Source organism: Marmota monax, unplaced genomic scaffold (genome assembly GCF_021218885.2).
Source record: "Marmota monax isolate L192 unplaced genomic scaffold, Marmota_monax_Labrador192_F-V1.1 WCK01_AAM20220418_F8-fsc00015, whole genome shotgun sequence".
NCBI classification, from domain to species: domain Eukaryota; kingdom Metazoa; phylum Chordata; class Mammalia; order Rodentia; family Sciuridae; genus Marmota; species Marmota monax.
Genome location: NW_026692194.1, coordinates 5285175 through 5311837, shown reverse-complemented (window position 1 = coordinate 5311837; position 26663 = coordinate 5285175). Strand labels below are relative to the sequence as shown.

At 35.9% G+C, this 26663-nt stretch overlaps 1 protein-coding gene across 19 annotated transcripts in view; it reads right to left on the bottom strand.

Annotated features, from left to right (window-relative positions):
• Wdpcp (WD repeat containing planar cell polarity effector) overlaps nt 1–26663 on the bottom strand; it is a 527720-nt gene that overhangs the window by 217190 nt on the left and 283867 nt on the right. For all 19 annotated transcript variants that reach the window (XR_009224962.1, XR_009224964.1, XM_058572736.1 and 16 more), the window contains 2 exons: nt 25092–25225; nt 21562–21753 (listed from right to left, as the gene is read on the bottom strand). Coding sequence is in view for 17 of the 19 variants with exons in the window: in XM_058572736.1 (XP_058428719.1) it covers nt 21562–21753; nt 25092–25225 (326 nt within the window). In the remaining 2 variants the exon portion in view is untranslated. The remainder of the gene's footprint in view (nt 1–21561; nt 21754–25091; nt 25226–26663) is intronic.

Genomic DNA, 26663 nt, shown 5'->3' with positions numbered 1-26663 from the left:
GTCAGGGTAGGTCTTCCCAATAAATATGACTTCAAAGGGGCAAACCATTTCTCTAAGAGAATAGAGCTCCAGGCAGAGGAAACAAGATTCTAAGTAGAATCTCTAAAGCTCTTACCCAATATGGCTAGAGAATGGGAAGAAAGGAAGAGAATAGTGGAAATGGAATTTGAGGGGTGGGGAAAACATGGTGTAGTAGCTTGTAGACCAGCAGGGCATTCAAGGTTCCCTTCCAACTCACTTTTTCCTACCAACTCACTTATTATTTCTACTAAGCATACTTACCCTTAAAGACATAAAAGTATACCAGTTTTCTGGATTCCTCACAGATGTGTGACATCTCTCCTTCCTTTAATCCCCCTTCAAATCCCTTGCCCAGCCCCAACTTAACCAATGCCTTTCTTGTGACATCTAGCCTTCTATTTGCTTCTTCTTTTTTTATTTTTTTTATTTTTTATTTTTTTAATTTTTTATTGTGGGTTGTTCAAAACATTACAAATTTCTTGACATATCATATTCCACACTTTGATTCAAGTGGGTTATGAACTCCCACCTTCACCCCATACACAGATTGCAGAATCACATCAGTTACACATCCATTGATTTACATATTGCCATACTAGTGTCTGTTGTGCTCCGCTGCCTTTCCCATCATCCACCCTCCCCCCTCCCGACCTCTCCCCTCCCCTCCCCTCCTCTATCTCTACCCCCTCCACTGTATAACCCTGAGGGTCTCCTTCCACTACCATGCAATTTCCCTTCTCTCTCCCTTTCCCTCCCACCTCTCATCCCTGTTAAATGTTAATCTTCTTCTCCTGCTCTTCGTCCCTACTCTGATCTTAGTTACTCTCCTTATATCAAAGAAGACATTTGGCATTTGTTTTTTAGGGATTGGCTAGCTTCACTTAGCATAATCTGCTCTAATGCCATCCATTTCCCTGTAAATTCTATGATTTTGTCATTTTTTAATGCAGAGTAATACTCCATTGTGTATAAATGCCACATTTTTTTTATCCATTCGTCTATTGAAGGGCATCTAGGTTGGTTCCACAGTCTTGCTATTGTGAATTGTGCTGCTATGAACATCGATGTAGCAGTGTTCATGTAGCATGCTCTTTTTTAGGTCTTTAGGGAATAGACCAAGAAGGGGAATAGCTGGGTCAAATGGTGGCTCCATTCCCAGCTTTCCAAGAAATCTCCATACTGCTTTCCAAATTGGCTGCACCAATCTGCAGTCCCACCAGCAATGTACAAGTGTACCCTTTTCCCCACATCCTCGCCAGCACTTGTTGTTGTTTGACTTCATAATGGCTGCCAATCTTACTGGAGTGAGATGGGATCTTAGGGTGGTTTTGATTTGCATTTCTCTGACAGCTAGAGATGGTGAGCATTTTTTCATGTACTTGTTGATTGACTGTATGTCCTCCTCTGAGAAGTGTCTGTTCAGGTCCTTGGCCCATTTGTTGATTGGGTTGTTTGTTCTCTTATTGTCTAATTTTTTAAGTTCTTTGTATACTCTGGATATTAGGGCTCTATCTGAAGTGTGAGGAGTAAAGATTTGTTCCCAGGGTGTAGGCTCCCTATTTACCTCTCTTATTGTTTCTTTTGCTGAGAAAAAACTTTTTAGTTTGAGTAAGTCCCATTTGTTGATTCTAGTTATTAACTTTTGTGCTATGGGTGACCTATTGAGGAATTTGGAGCCCGACCCAACCGAATGTAGATCGTAGCCAACTTTTTGTTCTATCAGACGGCGTGTCTCTGATTTGATATCAAGCTCCTTGATCCATTTTGAATTCACTTTTGTGCATGGCGAGAGAAAGGGATTCAGTTTCATTTTGTTGCATATGGATTTCCAGTTTTCCCAGCACCATTTGTTGAAGATGCTATCCTTCCTCCATTGCATGCTTTTAGCCCCTTTATCAAATATAAGATAGTTGTAGTTTTGTGGATTGGTTTCTGTGTCCTCTATTCTGTACCATTGGTCCACCCGCCTGTTTTGGTACCAGTACCATGCTGTTTTTGTTACTATTGCTCTGTAGTATAGTTTGAAGTCTGGTATCGCTATACCGCCTGATTCACACTTCCTGCTTAGCATTGTTTTTGCTATTCTGGGTCTTTTATTTTTCCATATGAATTTCATGATTACATTCTCTATTTCTACAAGAAATGACGTTGGGATTTTGATTGGCATTGCATTAAACCTATAGAGAACTTTTCGTAATATCGCCATTTTGATGATGTTAGTTCTGCCTATCCATGAACAGGGTATATTTTTCCATCTTCTAAGATCTTCTTCAATTTCTCTCTTTAGGGTTCTGTAGTTTTCATTGTATAAGTCTTTCACCTCTTTTGTTAGGTTGATTCCCAAGTATTTTATTTTTTTTGAAGATATTGTGAATGGAGTGGTTGTCCTCATTTCCATTTCAGAGGATTTGTCGCTGATATACAGGAATGCCTTTGATTTATGCGTGTTGATTTTATATCCTGCCACTTTGCTGAATTCATTTATTAGCTCTAATAGTTTCTTTGTAGAGCCTTTTGGGTCTGCTAGGTATAGAATCATATCATCTGCAAATAGTGATAATTTAAGTTCTTCTTTTCCTATTTTTATGCCTTTAATTTCTTTCGTCTGTCTAATTGCTCTGGCCAGTGTTTCGAGAACTATGTTGAACAGAAGTGGAGAGAGAGGGCATCCCTGTCTTGTTCCAGATTTTAGAGGGAATGCCTTCAATTTTTCTCCATTCAGAATGATGCTAGCCTGAGGCTTAGCATAGATTGCTTTTACAATATTGAGGTATGTTCCTGTTATCCCTAGTTTTTCTAGAGTTTTGAACATAAAGGGATGCTGTACTTTGTCAAATGCTTTTTCCGCATCTATCGAGATGATCATATGGTTCTTATTTTTAAGTCTATTGATGTGGTGAATAACATTTATTGATTTCCGTATATTGAACCAGCCTTGCATTCCAGGGATGAATCCTACTTGATCATGGTGTACAATTTTTTTGATATGTTTTTGTATCCGATTCGCCAGAATTTTGTTGAGGATTTTTGCATCTAGGTTCATTAGTGATATTGGTCTGTAGTTTTCTTTCTTTGAAGTGTCTTTGTCTGGTTTAGGTATCAGGGTGATGTTGGCCTCATAAAATGAATTTGGAAGTTCTCCCTCTTTTTCTATTTCCTGAAGTAGCTTGAAAAGTATTGGTATTAGTTCTTCTTTAAAGGTTTTGTAAAATTCTGCTGTATACCCATCCGGTCCTGGGCTTTTCTTAGTTGGTAGTCTTTTGATGGTTTCTTCTATTTCCTCAATTGATATTGGTCTGTTTAGGTTTTCTATATCCTCCTGACTCAATCTGGGCAGATCATATGACTTAAGAAATTTATCTATGCCTTCACTATCTTCTAATTTATTGGAGTATAAGGATTCAAAATAGTTTTTGATTATCTTCTGTATTTCTGAAGTGTCTGTTGTGATATTGCCTTTTTCATCCTGTATGCTAGTAATTTGAGTTCTCTCTCTTCTTCTCTTCGCTAGCATGGCTAAGGGTCTGTCGATTTTGTTTATTTTTTCAAAGAACCAACTTTTAGTTTTGTCAATTTTTTCAATTGTTTCTTTTGTTTCGATTTCATTAATTTCAGCTCTGATTTTAATTATTTCTTGCCTTCTACTTCTTTTGCTGTTGTTTTGCTCTTCTTTTTCAAGGATTTTCCGATGAAGTATGAGATCATTTATTTGTTGGTTTTTTTCTTTTTTTAAGGAATGAACTCCAAGCAATGAATTTTCCTCTTAGAACTGCTTTCAATGTGTCCCATAGATTCTGATATGTTGTGTCTGTGTTTTCATTTATCTCTAAGAATTTTTTAATTTCCTCCTTGATGTCTTCTATAACCCATTGATCATTCAGTAACCTATTGTTCATTCTCCAAGTGATGTATGCTTTTTCCTTCCTTCTTTTATCGTTGATTTTCAGTTTCATTCCATTATGATCAGATAAGATGCATGGTATTATCTCTACTCCTTTATATTGTCTAAGAGTTGCCCTGTGACATAATATATGATCTATTTTTGAGAAGGATCCATGTGCTGCTGAGAAAAAAGTGTAACTGCTTGATGTTGGGTGGTATACTCTATATATGTCAATTAGGTCTAGGTTATTAATTGTGTTATTGAGTTCTATAGTTTCCTTATTCAACTTTTGTTTGGAAGATCTGTCCAGTGGCGAGAGAGGTGTGTTGAAGTCTCCCATGATTATGGTATGGTGGTCTATTAGACTCTTGAACTTGAGAAGAGTTTGTTTGACAAACATAGCTGCACCATTGTTTGGGGCATAAATATTTATGATTGTTATGTCTTGTTGGTGTATGGTTCCCTTAAGCAGTATGTAGTGTCCATCTTTATCCCTTTTGATTAACTTTGGCTTGAAATCTATTTTATTTGATATGAGTATGGACACTCCTGCTTGTTTCCGAAGTCCATATGAGTGATATGATTTTTCCCAACCTTTCACCTTCAGCCTATGTATGTCTTTTCCTATCAAATGCGTCTCCTGTAGGCAGCATATTGTTGGGTCTTGTTTTGTGATCCATTCTACTAGCCTGTGTCTCTTAATTGGTGAGTTTAAGCCATTAACATTTAGGGTTATTATTGAGATATGGGTTGTTCTTCCAGCCATATTTGTTTATTTCTGTTACTAAACATGGTTTGTTTTCCTCTTTGATTATTTTCCCCCCCTTTACTGTCCTACCTCCCACTGTTGGTTTTCATTGTTATTTTCCATTTCCTCTTCCTGTAATGTTTTGGCGAGGATGTTTTGAAGAGATGGTTTTCTAGCTGCGAATTCTTTAAACTTTTGTTTATCGTGGAAGGTTTTAATTTCATCTTCCATCCTGAAGCTTAATTTCGCTGGATACACAATTCTTGGTTGGAACCCATTTTCTTTCAGTGTTTGAAATATGTTATTCCAGGATCTTCTAGCTTTCAGAGTCTGTGTTGAAAGATCAGCTGTTATCCTGATTGGCTTACCCCTAAAGGTAATCTGCTTCCTTTCTCTTATAGCTTTTAAAATTCTCTCCTTATTCTGTATGTTGGACATCTTCATTATAATGTGTCTAGGTGTGGATCTCTTATGATTTTGCACATTCAGCGTCCTGTAGGCTTCTAGGATTTGGGATTCTGTCTCATTCTTCAAGTCTGGGAAGTTTTCTCGTATTATTTCATTGAATAGACTGCTCATTCCTTTGGTTTGGAGCTCTGTACCTTCCTGTATCCCAATGACTCTTAAGTTTGGTCTCTTAATGTTATCCCATATTTCTTGGATGTTCTGCTCATGGTTTCTTAACAGTCTTGCTGAGCTGTCTATGTTCTTTTCCAGTTGAAATACTTTGTCTTCATTGTCTGATGTTCTATCTTCTAAGTGTTCTACTCTGCTGGTAGTATTCTCCATTGAGTTTTTAAGTTGGTTTATTGCTTCCTGCATTTCTAGGATTTCTGTTTGTTTGTTTTTTATAACCTCTATCTCCCTGTATAGTTGATCCTTTGCTTCCTGGATTTGTTTGCGTAATTCATTGTCAAAGTGATCTTTCATTGTCTGATTTTGCTGTCTAATGTCTTCCTTGATACTCCAGATCCTCTGAAGCATGTATATCCTGAATTCTTTATCTGACATTCCATCTGATGCAGCTGTTACCTCTTCTAAAGTTGCGTTGACCTGCATTGCTTGTGGTCCTTTCTTTCCTTGTCTTTTCATACTGCTTGCGTATCTTTCCTGCAGGCACGGGCGGCGGCTCTGCTCTCTCCTTATTCCAATTGGGGTGTCGTGGCTACCATGCCGGCAGGTCACTGGGCCTGTTCTGGGCGCTGGCGGCGGCTCTGTTCTGCCCCTACTCCAATTGGGGTGACGAGTGTACCACGCCGGCAGGCCACCGGGCCTGATCCACCGGTCGGTTGCAGGTTTGCCTACCCTGCAGGCGTGGGCGGCGGCTCTACTCTGCCCCTACTCCAAATGGGGTGACGTGTCTCTCGTACCGGCAGGCCACTGGGCCTGTCCCGCTGGTTAGTCGCAGATCTGCCCACCTTTCGGGCACGGGTGGCGGCTCTGCTCTGCCCCTACTCCAATTGGGGTGTCGTGACTACCCGGCCTGCAGGTCGCTGGGCCTGTTCCTGGCACGGGCGGCGACTCTGCTCTGCCCCTACTCCAATTAGGGTGGTGTGTGTACCACGCCGGCAGGCTCCTGGGCCTGATCCGCCGGTCTGTCGCAGGTCTGCCTACCTTGGAGGCGCAGGCGGCGGATCTGCCCTGCCCCTCCTACCACGCCTGCGGACCCCTGGGCCTGATCTGCAGGTTGGTCACAGGTCTGCTCACCCTGCGGGCACGGGTGGCAGTTCCGCTCCGCCCCCACTCCAATTGGGGTCACGTGGCCACCACACTGGCAGGGCCTGATCCGGGCGTGGGAGAAGGATCTGCTCTGCCCCTACTCCAGTTGGGGTGACGTGTGTACCACACTGGCAGGCCACTGGGCCTGACCCGCCAGTCTGTTACAGGTCTGTTTACCTTGCAAGCGCGGGCGGCGGCTCTGCCCTGCCCCTCCTACCACGCCCATGTACCACTGGGTCGCGGGTCTGCCCACCTTGCGGGTGCGGGTGGCGGCTCCGCTCCGCCCCCTCTCCAATTGGGGTCACGCGGTCACCACGCTGGCGAGCCGCTGGGCCTGCTCCGGGCGCTGGCGGCGGCCCGGCTCCTCCCCTCTGGCTCGACGACAAATTGAGGAGACTCGGGTGTCTGTGCCTCACCCCCCCTACCAGGAGACCAACTGCTGGTATTGATGAAGTTCTCTCCTCCGCCGCTTTCTGATGACATCAGATCTCTGCCATGTTGGTATCCTATGTGAATGGCAGCATTTCGTTCCCCTTGCCGGGCAACCAAAGCAACGGGTGAGTCCTGACCGGCCCTCAGCAGGACCCGGACCGAGAAGCAGCTTCTGTGGGCTCCTAGCCCTGGGCCAGGGAAGATCCGGGAGCCGGAACTCGGCCGCTCCGTGCTCGGTGTAAGCTCCTATAAGAGTAGGCTCCAAGAAGCAGTCCCCGCGGGCTCAGTTCCGGGAGCCGGAATTCGGCTTAGTGCCGCTTAGTGCTTGGTGTATGCTCTGATAGGAGCAGGCTCCAAGAAGCAGCCTCCGCAGGCTCCGCAGCCCTGGGCCAGGGCGGTTCCGGGAGCCGGACCTCGGCCGCCCTGCGCTCGGTGTTCGCTCCGATAAGATCAGGTTCTAAGAAGCACCCAGGCACTGAACCCTAGCAATCTGTCTGCAAGCCGCAGGCGAATGGCAGCCTGAAATTACCTGTTCTATGGCTGAATGAGCTGCGGTCAGTCGAAAACAGGGATGGTGACGTCAGCTTTCCAACATGGTGGCCGCTGGCCTCCTCTGTGGTCTGACCGGTGTGGAGAACCGAGATGGACCGCTTCCTTCCCCCGTCTCGAACCCAGAATTCAGCCCTGAGTACGGTGCTTGCACGGCTGGCAGAAACTGCAGCGCTGTATCCCTGCGTCGCTATCTCCTCGTTTCCCAGCGCGCGCTGCAGACTTCAGTCAGTCTTACTCCTTACTTGTCCTTCCAGTTTCAGCAGGACCTGGACAGATCTCCCCAGCTCTCCAGCAAGCCCAATAGAAGCTGAGGTTTTTCCAAGCCCTTGCATATTAGGATCTTATTTTCCTTTGGAATTTAGAGACCAACATGAGAAGACATCTATGCTGGCCTGGTAAAGGATGAGAGACCATGTGGAGCCAAGACAAACTATCCAGCTGAGTCCTCCAAAGACCAACCTGTCTCAGAGGCCCTGGAGGGATGATGGATTAGAACAGAGTTTCTCTTTCTTGTTTTGGTGTTCCTTGAGGGGACTCGTGCCACATGCTATATTTTTCCCCCCCAGAACCCTCTAGAGCTGTGATGTGCTGAGAGCCATAGCCGAGTCCGAATGGCATTTTTGCCAGAACGGAGTGGTTGAGAGGTGACACCAGCAAGCTATTGAGATGATAATGGTTATGTTAAGCTGTGTATATTAGACCCCTGCTGTCCGCCTCGGCCTGCTACTTTGGAGTTCTCAGGCTACTTTGGACTTCTTCTTTTTTTAAAATATTTTTTTAGTTGTTGATAGACCTTTATTTTATTTATTTATATGTGGTGCTGAGAATCAAACCCAGTGCCTCACACACGCCAGACAAGTGCACTGCTGCTGAGCCCCAGCCCTGGCCCTCTATTTGCTTCTGATGTTTAGTCATACATCATCATTTTTCAGTGTCAGCTTAAAAGAATAAACTATCTTGTGTATTTTATACTTTTCTGTGTTGTGTAGCAGCAAGTCAAAAACTCTTGGTAGAATATAATAAGCTTTTAAAAACTATGAATTTAAGTAAAATTCTGTAATGGTGGTTGAAATATACTTCCAAAAGCTTTAAGTTTTATAAAAGAACCCTCAGGGTATATTGAGTATTTAAACTGAAGGAAATCAAGAAAATCGAGAAGCCAGGGAATATTGAGTAGAGTCTGTTCTCACAAAGGGACAATCTAAATGGAGAGGCCCAGCCAGTTGGCATCTTAACCAAGAATAAGTTAGGCTCAAGGTTCAGGGAGAAGGTTCCTAGGCTTCCTTGTTTCCAAATGTTTGTGAGATCCTCTCTAATACTTCAATAGTTGCACAAGGAAAAAGGGAAAAGAGGAGACAGACCATGGGCTGTTACATATACCCCCTTTCCGATACTGTCAATCCCAGATTACTCTAAAAAGGTAACCAAGGTCAGAGGTTGGTTTGATGTCTTCCTAAATGTCTGTGTGATTTTGATTAGATGATATTCATTTAAGGGAGGAAAATGTCTTGCATGGTATAATTAAAAAATATATCAGGGGTTGGGGGTATAGTAGGGCATTTGACTAGCATATCAAAATCATGGGTTCCATTCTAGCATAGAAAAAAAAAAGATACCATAAAAGTTTAAAGATTAAAAAGTACTTGAAACACAAGTTTCAGAAAAGAGTAACTCAGTAGCCCCACCTATAATAATAAGAAAAGAAGATGCTGTACTTATTTAATCATTTCAATACCTCAAAGTTAGGTATTATAATCTATATTCTAGAGATAATAAGGGTTAGAGAGATAACTATAAGTTGTTCTTGGTCTCAAAGTTAATAAATGATATACTTACAGTTTAAATCTGATTCTAAAACACCCAGGTCTCTGCAGGTTTTTCAGGCTAGCAAGTACAGGTAATTTATAGGTTTACATGACTGAATCAGCTTTTCTTCCATATGATCAGAGAGAAAGAATGAGACCTTCAGGGCATTCAGAAATCTAAAAAGTGGTGGAGGGATCTCCACATAGGAAAGAAGAATGAGAAAAAGGGGAAGGGACCCAAGAGACAGATGATGCAAATGACAATGGAGCCTATTAATTTGGGGGCAGTAAAGAAGCTTGTGCTGAACTATTTTTGCCTGGATAGTGAACACTAAAAGACAACTATGCTTTGTATAACTGAGGAAGTTTGGAAAAAGGGTCTTAATAAGCTAACTTCTTTTAAAGATCCTTCATTCTTGGATTTATTGAGTTATACTGAAAATAAAGGGTGTGCTCCACAAATGTAAATGTAAAACTGTCCCTAAAATGGACCAGATAAAACTAAATTATCTCCTCAAAACAAAAATTTTACAAATATAAAAAATATTGCTAATTTGATATCAATTTCTGCTATGATTTTGCATGTAATGTTTTGAAGGTTGTATTGTGCCTGGAATGAACAAGGTCAAGTTTATATGGCTGTTATTATAATGATATGATGTTAGCACTGATATCCAAAATACCTGTATGTTTAAAGTATTTTATATACCTGGGTTCAGAATTTAATTCTACGTTGGACCTGACTCTTGTAACTGCCACAAACAACACTGCACAGTAGAAGCACATTAACAGGGCCTGAATGTTGTCTTGACAATAAAGACCTCTGAGCTTTTTGAGTTAGAACTATAGTCTTATAATTATAGTTTACTTATTTGTAAGAGAAGGACTTATCTACATGTGTTGCAGAAATGCTGTAAAAATTTAAAATAACATAACTAATATGCAGGTCTGAAACAGAGTACCCTCAATAATTACTAAACATTATTGTTGCTCCTAAAGAGGAAACACTGAATTCTTTGGCAAGGATAGCAGATAACAGGAAGAATGAAGGACACTGATACTAAATAAAATCCATATTTGGTTACTGAGAATTTATGGATGATACTTTCATAAGCGCCAACTAAAAATGTGGGAGATAATTTTAAATATAGAAAAGATGTGGCTTGGAAGTTAATATTAAAAGGATTTCACTTATTTATGATATTTAACACTATGCTTGGCATGTGGTAATGGCTCAATAAGCACTATTGACTGCATATATTTTAAATAAGACACATTTCATACACATTTCATATTTAATTTCATGATTTTAAATTCCTTTAAATTTGTACTTAATTATGTGATTTTTTAAAAGACATGATATTATTAGAATGAAAGAAACACTTCAGTCTATGAAAATAATAAATTTGCATACCACCATGATAAATGTGTCATGTACCACAATAAAATAAACAAGGAGAAAAAATAAATACATATGACAATAAGCTGTATAAGAAAATGTTTATAATTAATTTAATTTACATGGTAGAGAACCTGAATGCAAAAGTTTAAGTCAATCAAGAACAGCAAAATTATACTTAAATGTTACTTAAATGTAATATTAATATTTTTAATTGAAAGGAAAAGTGGACTGGTATCTTAATTAGAATTCTGAAGTAAAACATTTTTACTTTAAAAGTAGGGAATAATGGATAATGACCAATAAAAATAACCTCAGATAAAATATGGCAATACAATGTAAAAGAAAATTTGGCCAATCAGTTCTAGGAACATGCTAATGTGATAGACCAAGATAATGAGAATAAAGTGCAAACACCTACATTCTCAACAGCCATTTAAAGCTATTGAAGTATGTCCTTTGATTGAAGAACCAGATGAAATAAAAATGTTAATACATTTTCTATCTATAAGACATTATGTTAGCAGATCCTAGCAAATAAAAAGTGGGGGGAAAACAACTATAATTTTGTAACTATTGCAAAATATCAAGAATTGAATGTACTAAGACATCCTTTTTTTATATTGATGAAGCTAGTTTTTCTCACAAAGTGAACTCATATTTAAGAACTAGTGAGGAGGGGGCTAGGGTTGTGGCTCAGTGGTAGAACATTACCTAGCACATGCGAGGCCCTGGGTTCAATCCTCAGCACCACATAAAAATAAATAAAGATATTGTGTCCAACTAAAAAATAAATATTAAAAAAAGAACTAGTTAGGAGATGATCAATGCCAAGATACAATAGTAAGATAAAGAAGTGAAAAAAATATGCTGTGTAGTGAAGAGACAAATGCTAAGTGACAATGCCCTGAAGAAAAGAACAAAGAAGAAAGAAGAATCTAAAAAGAAATAACTGAATTTGGTGACACTCTACCCAAATCTTCTAGGAGGCATGCTCACTGTTATCCTATGCAAACTTCATGATCAAGAATTCCCTTCTCTTGCTGGGCATGGTGGCACACGCTAGCTATGCAGTAGCATAAGGCAGGAGGATTCCAAATTTTAAGTCAGCCTGGGCAATTTAGTGAGACCCTGTCTCAGTTGGGGATATAACTCAATGATAGAGTGCTTGCTTAGCACATGCAAGGGTGAACCTACTACTGGGTTCAATCCCCAGTAGTAGGATAGGGTGTGTGTGTGTGTGACAAAACTGAAGTGGGAATTACCTGGGATAATGAGCAGAGTAAGAGTTCTGGTAAAGGCATAGTGAGTAGGCAAACAATAAGAAGGGAAGAACTGTATAGATAATTGGGAGATGAAAAAAACCTTACAATGTGAAAAGTCTGTTAAAAATCTAAAATATGAAGAAAATGAGCTCTGCTTTAACTCAAAGGCAACAAATACAAAGAAGAAAAACACAGGCACTATGTTAGCTAAACCACAGGCTACACAATGTAAGAAGTGGCCAATAAGGGAAGTTTGCTATTCCAGAAATGGATGGAATAACATTCATGGCCCAGTGTTTTTTCTCTTCTTTTTTCTTATCTTTCTCTTCTTTCTTTTTTAATAAAACTGATGAAAAAAGAATTTAAAAATCAAAAAATTTGAGCTGATAAACTGCAGAAAAGATAGACAATTTATAAAAGGTCTTGAAATTTCCCAGATTCAAGGGCAAATTGGTAGTATTGATCCTAAAGTGAATTGTTTTAGCCAAGTTTAAATCAGTCAGCTTTTAGATTAAAACATTTGAAAAATGCATCATGAAGATGACTCATTTTTATTTCTAAAAAAAAGCTAAATTTGAAAGAAGTACATAGAATAAACCCAAAGGTCATCAAAGAATAATAATATAGAGAATGAAAAGCATATCAGTGTGAGAGATTCCATTTCTGAAAGATATTTTTAAATTCAGAAAGAACAAAAAGCAGAAAAGCAATCACATAGAGTTAGATTGGCTCAAGACTGTTGAACTTCATGTTTCAGCTAGAGAGGGCTTCTATTATGACTCTAAAGTCACCAATATGTAAATCAGCAAAAACATTTATTTAAAGTGCAGCCTTTTCTAGCATTGAAACTTTCACAAGTGGGTATCCAGTTATTTGAAAGATTATGCACCAAACAAGTTTTTAGGTTATCATTAGAATTTACTCTGAAATCTATATTTGCCCCCTTCCATTTAGAAATTTTTATAAACAGAAGATTAAAACATGCACTTTAGTTTTACTTCTTTTTATGAAACATTCCAATCACATTAATGTAAAGAGAAAAATCTGTGAAAAACAACTTGAGGAAAATACTATCCTTTTGCTTTAATTTTTATAATAAAATATCATATATGCAGATGAAACCTGCCAGATCCCATTCCCTTTTCTCCCTTCCCAGAGGCACCACTATTATGAATTTGGTATTTATCTCTATGCATATTATTATTCATGAACCCAAAACAACACTTCAGAACACACAAAATTTTGAACTTTTAAAAATTTTATATAAATGTTACTATACTGTATCACACTGTAATTTCTTTTTGCTCAACTGATTCTTTTGAGATTTCACATAATCACATAGCTTTGTAGTTCAGTCATTTAAAGTTCTATATAACATTCCATTCTCTGAATGACACAAAATGTTTTTATTTGTAGACATTCAAATTGTTTCTATTTTTTTATTATTATAAACAATGCTTCTATGAATACTATTATATATGCCTCCTTCTGTATATGGATCATTTTTCCCTATTGTAGAAAACTCACCTTCAATCATATTAGCTTCTGCTAAGTTGCTCTATTATCACAATTTACTAATTTTCTGTCCAATAAGCAATCATGAGAGTTCCCTATTATTCCATATCTTCATTTATTCAAATATATGCACTAAAAACAAAATAGTAACTTATCTTTTCAAATTGATACAGCTATTTTAATAGCTTTCAATTATTTTTGACATTTGTATATAGGATAAATATATAAATGTCTTACAAGCAAAAAAAAAACAAGTTTAGAAAGATGAAATTATCTACTAGGAAGTATAAATATTCTCTTATTTATACTTTTTGATGTGTGAAAGTTATAAACTTATATTGGTGTATTAATAAAATCCTCCAGTACACAAGACTATTTCTTGTTATGAAATCAATAAAATATATCAAAAATTACTTCAGGAAATACAAAAACTCATACAAATTTGTTAAATATCAACTGATATTTAACAAAGAAGCAAAGGCAATTCAGTAGAGAAACAATAAATGCCGGTGAGGTTGTGAGGAGAAAGGAACAAAAATAAATAAATAAATAAATAAAATAACTATCTCACATCTTATGGCAGTAAGGTAGCAGTAGATCAGATGATTATGAACTTGATTTGTATATATAAATTAGATAAATGTATTAATTATAGACATGTTTTGCTCAATTTCTATGATTCCTTTAAATCACTCCCCAAATTGCAAATAAGCTAACTTTCTTTTTTTTAGGATTTTATTTTGAAATTATTTTAGATTTATAGGAAAGTTTCAAAAATAAAGACATTCCACATATCCTTCACCTTAGTTTTCTGTTACTATTTTACTGCACTGGTTATCATTCTTTTCTTCTGTTCCTCCCTCCCTCCTCTCTCCCTCCATCCCTCCTTCCTTCTCTCCCTCCCCCTTCCCTTCTTTCTTTCCCTTTCCCTTTTCCCTTATCCCTTTCACACATTTCCCATGGAACTGTTTGAGAGTAAATTGTAAACTTGACACTTCCTTACCTCTAAAAATCTTCATGTATATTTCTTAAAAATGAGTAATTATTTTCCAGTCATGTTATGATAATCAAAATAATAAAATTAATATTATTATTATGAAATCTACAGGCTTCGATCACATTTTCCCATTCTCCTACTAATAATGGTACAATAATTGTTCTCTGACTAAGAAGTCAGTCCATGATTACAAATTGCAGTTAGTTTAAGAGTAACCTCTTAAAAAAAAAAAAAACCAAAACACCTGTATATTGTTGGTGGGACTTTAGACTACTACAATCACTCTAGAAAGAAGTTTGGAGATCCCTCAAAAAGCTAGAAATGGAACCACCATATCATCCAGCTATTCTATTCCTGGGTATTTCCCCCAAAGAACTAAAATCAGCACACTACAGTGACACAACCACATCAGTGTTTATAGCACCACAGTTCACAATAGCTAAATTATGGAAGTAACCCAGATGCCTGTGATTTTATATATATATATATATATATATATATATATATATATATATATAAAATATATGTATACATATTATATAATATATATAATATATTCCTCTTGAGGGAAGAATAAGATTGCATAAGGAACTAATCAAACACAAATTAAGAGACAAGCAAAAGGAAGTCTAGTAGAGTAGTAGAAGTAGTGGGGAGAATGGCAGGAAAAAGTGGGGGGATCATAAACTGAAATCAATTTATATGCATGTATGATATGACCTAACTACTATGTAAAACCATAAAGCTCTAATTAAAAAAATAAAATAAAATGGGAGTGGAGAAATGAGCAAAATATAGACAAAACTTTTTAAACTCTCTCAATTTATAGTAGTAGTGTTAGCGTTAGTATGATTATTCTGAGACTGGGTATGTGGGCAAATTGAATAAGTAATTATGGTATACTCTAATTTCCTTTGTCATATAAACTAATACTTTTGTTATGGAAAAGAGGAGATACAGATGTAATACAGAAGAAGTTAAACTAGAAAACATGCAGTGCTGAACTTGAGTTAGAAGTATCAATATGCAATCATTAGGAATGTATATAGGTATAAAATCTATATACGTTTCTTCTTTATCTACGAAGAAACACAGAAACAATGACCAAACCAAAAACAAATCAATATGCATATATCCTGATGTGGACTTAAATACCATTTTCCAAAGAAACCAAAGGATCTTAGAAAATGACTGATTCCAGATCTGAAATAGGAAATGTAAAAATGAGCAGGAAACATACTGAAATACCAGGTAGCTGGGAAGCTAAGATTGTGAGGTCATGAGAAAAAGAGAAGCCTACTGGCCAAACATGGGGCAATATGAGCTTCCATAGGATACCAATATGAAATATATCAAATCAAATTATGCTTAAATATGTGAACGAATACTGATATTTAAAAATTAAAACCTTAATCAGGGACTCAACTTGTTATTTTGACAACTGGTAAAAGAATCCAACATTTATTCTGCTTATCATGCATGAATACAACAACTGGGATAACAAATAGGAGTTGAATGGAAGGGTCTTTTCATAAAAGTTTCACAAGTAATAAATGAAAATAAATAATAAAATTAGCTGGCTATGAGAACACACACACCTGTAATCCCAGTTCAGGAATTGCAAGTTCAATGCCTATGTTGGCAACTTAGCAAGATACTGTCTCAAAATAAAAAATAAAAAGGGATGCAAGTGAAGCTCAGTTAAGCGTGCCCTTGGGTTCACTCAGAAGGAAGGAAGAAAGGAAGGAAGGAAGGAAATAATTAGAATTATTACCATTTGCAACATTAATAAATTAATGGATTTTAGGCACTGAACATCAGTAGTTGCTAATATCAGAAAAGTGAAATAACTAAGAGAGAAAGAACCTGAAATTACGTGACTGTGATGAAAGAATATACCATCACATTTAGTTTTGCCTAAACTGACTACTACCTAGCAGAATTTTCAAAGGACTGAGAAACATGTTCATTGCATGCCATACATATGCAAATTACAATACCCAGGCTGTGGAACACTGTAGTTTTTGTCAACAGATCATTTTTATTATACTCATTAATGCATATTAATTGTACAAATTAATGGGTCTCACTGTGACATTTCCATACGTGAATATATTGTGCATCAACAGATTTTAAGAAAAAGAAATGGATGGGAATTTGTAAATTAAGAGAAACTTAAAATATACATTGAAATGTTTTAAGTGGATAATATTATACTTAGTTTCTGGGGATTCACTTGGGTGATAAAACTAAAAACTATATGGGTATACAAGGAAATGATTAATAACCATGATGGTAGTGACTTCTAGGGAAGGAGAAGGGGTTAAGATTGTGACACATGGAATTACACCAGAGTACCACACAATCCTATTTCTCAACTCAAAGGTTCCCCTAATAATAGCTTGTTAAGCTAGAAACTTATTTTGTGTTTTTCTTTATGTGTGTTTTATTTTATAATAAACAGCTTTTAGAAAAAAAATCGTAAAACAGAATACCTTTGTCATTTGGCTAAAAGCTGACACAGTACATGACATTTCTTTGGAAGAGATGTTTCTTAAATATTTTGGCTTTTCATTTGAACATATCTGTAATGGTTTTTAAATGCCTCCTTTGTCTAATTTTATTATCTTAACAGTTGGTCACATTATTACTTTTCCATTTGTCATTGTTTCTAAAAATCACAGAAATAACAGTGTTTAATTTTTATGTGGAAAAAGTATTTTTTTAATATTTTTTGAGAAAGAGAGAGAGAGAGAGAGTTTTAATATTTATTTTTTAGTTTTTTTCGGGGGACACAGCATCTTCGTTTGTATGTGGTGCTGAGGATCGAACCGGGCCGCACGCATGCCCATACGCGAGCGCGCTACCGCTTCAGCCACATCCCCAGCCCCGGAAAAAGTATTTTTGTGAGGTTATATTTCCATAATCCTGACAACAGTTTTAAAGTTTAAAAGGTCTGCTGATGTGTTTTGGATTAATTTGGTCAACAAATACAGTTTATCTTTTCTGAGTAAGATATTATGAAATTACACCATACTCAGAAAGTATTATCATCCACACATCTAAAAAGTTAAAATACCTGCTCAAATATAAAAGGGAAGAATAAGTTGTCATCACATTATTGTCAAAGTGAATGAAAAAGATAGTTCTAGGAAAATGGTGATAACTTTTTAAAAAGAAGTATAAAGAGTATATGGAACAGGGCGCAGTAGTATTTGCCTGTAATCCCAGTTACTCAAGAGGCTGAGGAAGGAGGATCACAAATTCAAGGCCAGCCTAGACAAACTACAGAGACCCTATCTCAAAATAAAGTAAAAAAAAAAAAAAAAAAAAAAGCCTGGGGATGTCACACAGTGATACAGTGCCCCTGGGTTCAATCCCCAGTACCTTAAAAAAAAGCATATGTGAAAATGACTATCATATTATATATAATAATGTACATATACTCCATTAAAATAAATTTTAAATGAATTTGCTGATAAAAATTTATTTTTCTAGCCAGAATTGGTGGTGAATGCCTGTAATTCCAGCTTGGGAAGCAGAGGCAGGAGGATCACAGTTCAAGACCAGCCTGGGCAACTTAGTGAGACTCTATTTCAAAATAAAATTTTAAAAAAGAGCTGAGTGGTAGAGCACTCTTGGATTCAATTCCCAATACCAAAAAACAAACAATTTTTTTCCACACTATATACTGTATATTTTTCAAAAGAATTTTTTTTTCTTAGACTAAATAACTACCTCTGTTCTTAATGCTTTTAATTAAGATATGGACTGTTATTTAGAGCTCTGTGGTGTGAAATTAGACCAGCAGTTTTTTAATATCCATAAAATAAATTAAAAACTGTTTCTCCTCTGAAACACAGATAATTCAGTCACAGAAAGCTTATTTCTGTCTCCTTTGTTTTCTTTTTCTTTTTTTAGCTGCTTGGTAAGCCAATTTTCTACTTAGAATCTACTGTTAAAACTCTTATTTGGTTCAGTATGTGGGCTTTATCCTTTCCATGGTATGTTATGCAAAAAAGATAACTCTAATTTTTTTTTTTAAGTTTGCTATAAAGCAGTGGGCCTCAACTTGAATACCCAGGAGAATCACCAAGGAAACCCGGAAAAGATTATGAAGGCCCCTCCTATCCAGAGATCCTGAGGGAACTAGTCTGGGTGGATCCTCTCTGAGGTGATTGTAATATATTGTCAAGGCTAGGAACTACTATTCTAGGAACCTGCCAAATAAAAACTTATTATCTTTACTGATTAAAACCACACGGGAAATGCTTTTTTAAAACCCATACTTTAACAGATCCAAAAATTAAATTTCTTCTCTACACTGCTCTTTAAAAAAAAAAAAAAAGTTTGAATTTTAGGGTATAAAAGCACACTGTATCTTTATTCTGGTGATTAGTTCAAGAAGTCCCCTACTACTAGTGAAAACTACTATAATAGACTGGTGGTTTTAATTCATGATAGTTTCAAGGAAAAAAAAATGCTCTACTTCATAGTTAAAGATTATATCTTCATACACACACAAAGTAAAACAATTATTTTCCGAGAAAATAATTTTTTTTCCAAAAAATATTCATTTTTGGCATACTGAAGTTCAAATACATTTTTGAAAAAGATATCTTTACAAATTTTCCCAGCAGGCTAATTTTGATAGAATAGCTGAAAGGGTCATATTCTAAAATAAATGCCCTTGCTACAGAAAGAAAATAATTATATACTTAATAGATTTGGAGTCAAAAGGGGACATTATACAATGATTGTGAATAAAAAAAAATCATGTGTGGGCTGGGATGTAGCTTAGTGGTAAAGCATTTGCCTAGCATGTTTGAGTCCCTGGGTTTAATCCCTAGCAGTTAAAAAAAAAATCATGCAAAAATATCATATACAACCTTACGCAAATATATCTGAATACTTATATAAAAAGTTTAATTTTATAGAAATATAAATTATGGAAAACAACTCAGGAAAAAATAGAAACAATAAACTCTAAATATGGATCAGTAATGAAAAACTGTATCCTCCTTAAAAGACATCATACCCATGTAATTTAACAGGTAAGTTTTACTGAAAACTCAGTATCAGATAATTCTTTTTGGTACTCAAGTCTTTTTAACTCCCCCTCCCTATCATCTGATCAGAATAAATAACTCCTTGTGGTTTGAATTTCAGTTTACACATACTCTATCCACAGCACATTCACACTTTTTCTCTCACTAGTGGACACTAAGATCACTGCAGGCAGGATAGTTTCTTAATCATATCTCCTGGTATGAAATACAGTATCTACTTACAGTCATACTCAATAGTTGCTGAATGACATAGCTTTTTCAGGTAGGAAAAACCATTAATGTGCGCATGCAGGTAATGGGAAATAATGAAGCAGTAAGTAATTCATCTGGCTAGAGCATACATTTATATAAGAAAAGAACACTGGGAAAGTAGGTCAAGGCCAGTCATCACAGGCTTTTCAGTGTTGAGGCTGAATTTAGTTTCAGCATCTACTGAAGTCATTTGAACAGGCAATGGCTAAACAAGATCTGTGCTTCAGAATCCAGATAAGCACATTTTTGAACTGTCAGGGACCTGGAGGTGACCTATCTGGTTTAAATCTATCACTTTAAAAATAAGAAAACTAGAGTCAGCCAGGGTAGGTGATCTACCTAAAGCCACAGAACACAGAATTAGCAAAAGGCAGGAAGAAGTTTAGAGGCATAAACTTGATTAAGGTTATAGTTAGCCAATGGTGTAATCAACAGACAAACCCAGATCTGTTCAACTCTGATGTCTATGATGTAGATGACATCAGGTAATGAGGGACACAGGCCATATGAACATGCTTTTAGACAACCCTAATTTCATTCTGTGCACTCATTTCAAATGAAGGTAATTTGTAAAGTGTATAACTAAAGGCTGATTTAATTGTTTTCACTTTTATTATATACAGAACATTTAATGGAATTCTAATTAGCTTAATTACTTTAAATCATGTTTATGAAGACTTTTACTCAAGGAGCTTCTGAACCCAAATCAATAAAATGGTGGACACAGACAGGATGTGCAGGGAACCAGCACTTGCTCTGTCCCATAAAATCCACATCTGAAGCACTCTCAGTGATTTTAGTCATTACAACCGAATTGGAAAAATTCTAGAAAAAGTAATCAAATTCTCTATAGCAGATTGAGAAGATTCCTAAGGAAGACATGCATAAATACTATGGATAAAATATTAGGACTCTTTGGTCTTAAAAGCCAGTCTCCCAGTTTATAAAATCAGAGAGGTAGATAGAGAAAATAGACTTGTTCATGTTATCTCAGAATACTAATTCTGAGAAATACTCTTCAGAAGTCTAAAAGATAACAGATTTAGAGGAAAATAAAGGAACACACCATTTCACCCAGATAAAACTTGAACAAAAAGGGAGGGAGAGCTCTTTTTTACAAGTTATAAAAAAAGATAAACAGAGAATTCTGTATTCAAAGTATAGGTACAAACTGAAAATACACACAGGTTTTCTTACAAGAGTGAATGAATAAACCATTGTCAGGAATAGAGTGGGGATTTTGTCCTCTCCTGGTAGATTAACGTTTTTGGTGCTTCTGTTAGAGACAGGATACTGCAATGAGAAGGCTGCTGCTTTATAGCTTTTCTTACATCTTCTCATCCCACTGGTCATTTGGCATCACAAGGCCTTATACAAAATAGGCATTTGACTAATGTTTGTTAATTGACTGATTGAAGTCTGAAGAGAGTAACTGGTAACATAACTTTCATAGTTATGAAATAATGAACAAATTGTAGGATAGTACTAATGATAATGACAATAGTGAATAGTGATTCAGAGTTTACTGTATATAAGTACTACTCTAAATGCATGTATTAACTTATTCATCTATATTTACTTATTTTTCAAATAATGAAACTACAGCACATAGAGGTTAGTAACTTGCTCAAGCACATACAGCTAAGTAGTAGAAGAGCTAGATTTGAACCTAGAAGCCTGTGTTTTTAATCATTACAGTATTCCAGTCAGCCTTGGAATTGTCCATTTATCCTCTAGCTCTCATACTTTTTTAAGATTTCATTTCATATGTAATTTCCTTTCTTGAGTATTTGAAAATAAACAATAGGTTTAAGACAATATTCATATTTTTCTCAGAACAGCAAAACTAATAACACTATTTTACTTGCACTTCATTAAGAGATATATATTTATTTTAAATTTACCTCCAGTTTTCCTTGAGTATAACCCAGGATCAGAAGATTGGCTCTGTCCTTCTCTGAAGAAATTGGGGCCCAAGGCCAAGCATCATCACTGACCAGTGGCCACCAGCAAACAACCATATCCTGAATACAATTGATAGCTAGACGACGCTCTGCTGTCCTGTTTACTGGACCAGGTAATTCATAATAGGAAATCTAATAGTTAAAAAAAAAAAAGAATACAAGAAACATTTCTTTTTAAAAGATGCAAAATCTTTGAAGTATTACTAAAATTAAAGCATCTGTAAATGTAAATACATGCAAGTAAATATGCATGTTAAACATGTGCTTAAGAAAGTGTCAGAATTTACCAAATTCTTTTGACACATATATAAAAAAGACATATGTTCAAATTCTCCCCATTTTTAGCAGAGGAAAGGAAAAGAAGAAATGTGAGTTAGGAAGGAATTGAATGTAGCAATTCCAATCAATACCAAAATGTACAGTCATGGTTGCTTGACAGCATCGACCTACACATAGGATTTAAGACCAGCTGTATTAAATGACAAGTTCAGTACTGCTGACCAAGAGTGTCGAACTACTGTTTAAGACATAACATGTTAACAATGACTGACAACAATAAAAGGAAAAACAACTTGAGGCAAATATCTCTTTAAAGAATATACGAGACATATACACATATATTCTGCATAAAAGGGATAAGCCACAGCATCATGCGTAAAAGTTTATGCAGCTTCTGAGAATTATGCTCCTCTTTCTTAGGAAGGATTTGTAGAATTTATTATTCAAACTATGTTATTTTGGAACATGGTTATTTGAAAACATAAGCACGGCACCATCTGGGTGACACATGCCAAGGAAATATAGATTGCACCGTATTTCTGCTTAAGGAATTAATGGAAGGTTGATAGCTTGGAAGAAAAAAAAACTATCTTGCCATTGCTGGTCAGCAATAATCGAACCACTTTCTGGGGATTAAGCGCATGGCTAAGCCTACTGGACCAGACACTAGCAAAGGGCAGGGGGTCTTCTTATCAGAGAAATGCTTCTGGAGCCAGTCTCACTACATGACAGATTGCTTTCATATTCCTGTCTGCAAGGCAACAAAGGATGGCAGTAATGCGATAATGCCAGAGTGCAATGGGTGTTAAGAACCCGTTGCATTTATGTATTGTATTTAGTAAATAATCAGGCTCATCCAAATTGTGATCTCACCACTCAACCAAGGCCATTAAAATCAAGGTTAATGCTTTAATAATCCTCTGCTATTTTTTTTCAATATGGTCAAAAGGAACCCTTTTCTATTTGCATGGCCATAATATTATTGACCTCTTCATCCTCTGAATGCACATCAAAAGAAACTGAAATCAAAGTAATTACCAGTGTTGTTCTCTCATGGTAAACATTTAACTCCCTACACTGTCCCTTCAATGTTAAATTGAATTGGATTTTTAAAATATAGACAGGAAAACTTGTTAAAGGTCAACAGTTTCAGGAATATTTACCCTGAAATTTCCTTTGCCAAAATTATTTCAATCTGAAATAATTAAATTATGGCACAGTTGTGAAGAAAAGCAGAATTATAATACTCTCTATTATCACTTCCTTGATTTAAAATCCAACTGGGCAAGGACAAAACACAGGTGTACCTTGTGCTTTTAAGTGCAAATTTCTATATTTAAGTTCTCAGTATATTAACTTCATACTTAAGAGAAATACCACTTTGGAATTGCTAAGTACTTACAAATACACACACATTCTATTTTGATGTACAACTTGCCATGTAAGCATGTTATTTAAAAATTTCTAGACAAGAGAATAGAGTTAAAATGAGTGACTGGCATTTTCAGTTCTTACATAAAGCAAATCAATTATCTGAAATTTCACATTTCCTATGAATATTAATGGTATTAGTAGTTTGTCATGATCAGGAGTTATTAGCATCCTGTCATAATAAACAAATTTCTTAAAATATCCTTTGAATGGATATAATTATTCATATATTTATATTTTAAATATTAAAATATGAAGTGAAATTCATGGGTTTTCCAAAGGGAAAGAGATTACTTCTCAAAGGTATAGAAATAATGTGGAGAGTCCATGTTCCTAATTTTCCAAATCCAAAAGCATAAAGAGTAAAAAAATTAATTGCCTGTTTAAGGTATAATAACCCAAAGACTAGGTCTATTTTCCACATATTTTCATAAGGAAAACTGATAACCTGATAGTTTTTCTCTGTCCTCATTATCAGGGAGCTATTTATCTATCAGTTGAGAAGACTTAACCAAGCTACTCATCAAACCTAAGATGAAGAAACAATCATACAAAATTTTATATAACATCATTAACAACACTTACTTTAAATGTTTTCAGTTAATGCATACTGGCATATTTTAAAGGCCAATATCAGTAAGTAAAAAATATTTCAAATAAATCTACAGGTAGCTGTTTAGAAAATAACATCATTTTAAGAATGCTAAAGGAAATTATATTTTTGACTAACCAAATCTAATATGTATCACTGATTTTTCAATTGAAGAAAATCAATATTACATAAAGTTTTATAGAAGCACCACAAAGCTGACAAACAAAACCAGACTGTAGTTAAACCATAATGAAAACCTTGCTTCATGTACTTTAGTCTATGCCCCAAAATTTTATTAAATAATAGATGCTTTTACTAAACAATCCCCATACTACTACCAAGTCAATCATAATAAATAATAATCCCAAATGGCAAAAAGCTCAGTAAAATACAACTTTTCTAAAAATACACAAATTTCAGACACAGAGCTAGCTTCTAAAAATCTTTGTCTTTGCTATAAATACTCTAGGTATGACATAAGTGTGCATCTTTCTTAAGGAAGCTGTATATCAGCTGTGTTCCCAATGAACAGTGAACTGTCTCAAATCCATGACACAGAGGCTGGATCAATCTTGCAAACACAAGTCATTGCTGAAAAGAGGCCTTGAACTGAAACAGCCTGGAAAATGTATTAGATACCCATCCTAGCAGAGAGTATGTCTTCCCAGCGGTTAAAATGTAATATGAAAAAATTTAAACATATCACTTAAAATAAAAATCTTGCGTTAATAAACATAAAGTACTTGATAAGCCTTTTATTTTTAAATGTGTTTTGTTGTTGGTGGGGCTGGTATTGTTGTTTTATGTTTTGTTTCTTGTGAAATGGAAATCATAGCAGCTATATGAGTTCTTAGGGGAAAATGAGATTGGTGTGTATATTGCTGCTGGCAAGAAAACCATTTTCAAAAGTGTAACTTGCCTTTGACTTCCATAAGTACTATAAAAACTGCTCCAAATATGCCAGTGTTAAGGACCTCCTTCTCTTCATAGAGTGAAAAAGAAAAGTTAGGATGTCCACTGTTTATATGAATAAAGCTTAATCCTACAATAATTCTGGTTTTTCTGAAATCTTGAAAGGTTCAAGGAAAATAAACATAACATCAATTCATGTAATACTCTAGTATGCCTTAAGAACTAATAATATGACTATACACATTGAAATCTCTACCTTGTAATCTAAGGCTGAGAGTTTTTCCAATCTTTTGTTTATATCAGGAGAATCCATCTTCTTGGAAAACTGAATAAAACATAGTTTGTTCTGCACCAAAAATGATAAGATGATGAAGCTGTCTGTGAGAAGAGCTTAAAAAAAAAGGTTTGATAATACCAGTTAGAATAAAATTATAATGAATATAACAGATGTTTTTCACTGAAATACTATAACAAAATCTATTTTCAGAAGATAAATATAATTGAAATCACTAATGTCTCCTAAATAGCATGATGTTTTACAAGGATATTGAACATATTAAAAATGAATGATAACTGTCAATCTATTCATATGGATTTGGTGTCTTCCCCTTTTTCTTATGACTATTTCAATATACACTGATGTTTGGAGATCACTCTAAATGATACATATGTGGAACCAAGACTAGAAAAGCATAAAAGAAAGACTATTTCACACCTGAATGTGATGATGGAAAAACAACATTTATTTTCATTTGTGCTTAGACTCTAATTCTATGTTCATATACCACAAACCATCTAAAAATAAGTGGACTGATTAAGGGATACTACCAATCAGTGTTCTCTACCAATCTCTTTTTAAAATTTTCATTAGTGATCCTTCTTTTGAGGGTTAACAGCTTGCATGAAAATATCCAGAATGAATATTAAGTTAGTATTTAATAATGAAGATTAGCAAAAACACATCCACAGCTTCATTTCTAAAGCATACAAGTAGATAGATAATTAATAGCAGGGTTATATAAACAACCATTAATGGTATATGAAATTAGGATTAAAATATATAATAGGAACCTGAGGAATGTTTCGTGTTATTCCTAGCATAAAAAATTATTGAATGTTTTATAATTTTTTTTTTTGTATTTTTATACCCCTGGCCATTCAAGCAGTGACCAACAGTGTATCTACACAATTACAGGAGAATCTGGAGAACTGCCAAGAAATCACATTGTTATCATAGTCCCATGAGAGTGTATTATTTTGGGTACAAATAAAAGAAACAAGTGAAAAAAAGATAACTCAAAGACATGAATAGTATTGGAAGTCTCCTTTTAATTCTTACAGAGGAGCATCAATATGACAAAATCATCACAGCCACAATTTCATTTGCAATGTTCTTTTATTAGAATATGAAAATGGAACCTCTTCCACAGGGAAGCTTCCTCAGCACCATATTCCTACAAGGAAGGGGAAATGGCATGCTTACAATCTTTTTCTTGTTATCAGTAATGTTGCTAATTACAGCAATCCTGCAGAGTGCTTTTTTTTTTTTTTCCTAGTACTGGGGCTTGAACTCAGGGGCACTCGACTACTGAGCCACATCCCCAGTCCTATTTTGTATTTTATTTAGACACAGGGTCTCATTGAGTTGCTTAGCGCCTTGCTTTTGCTGAAGCTGGCTTTGAACTCAAAATCCTCCTGCCTTGGGCTCCGGAGCTGCTTGGATTATGGGAATGTGCCACCGTGCTGGTTAAGAGTATTTATTTTTTAAGGTGACGTGATTGTGTCTGATTTGTTCAGAGAGCACACAGTGGACAGAAGGTTTTTTTAT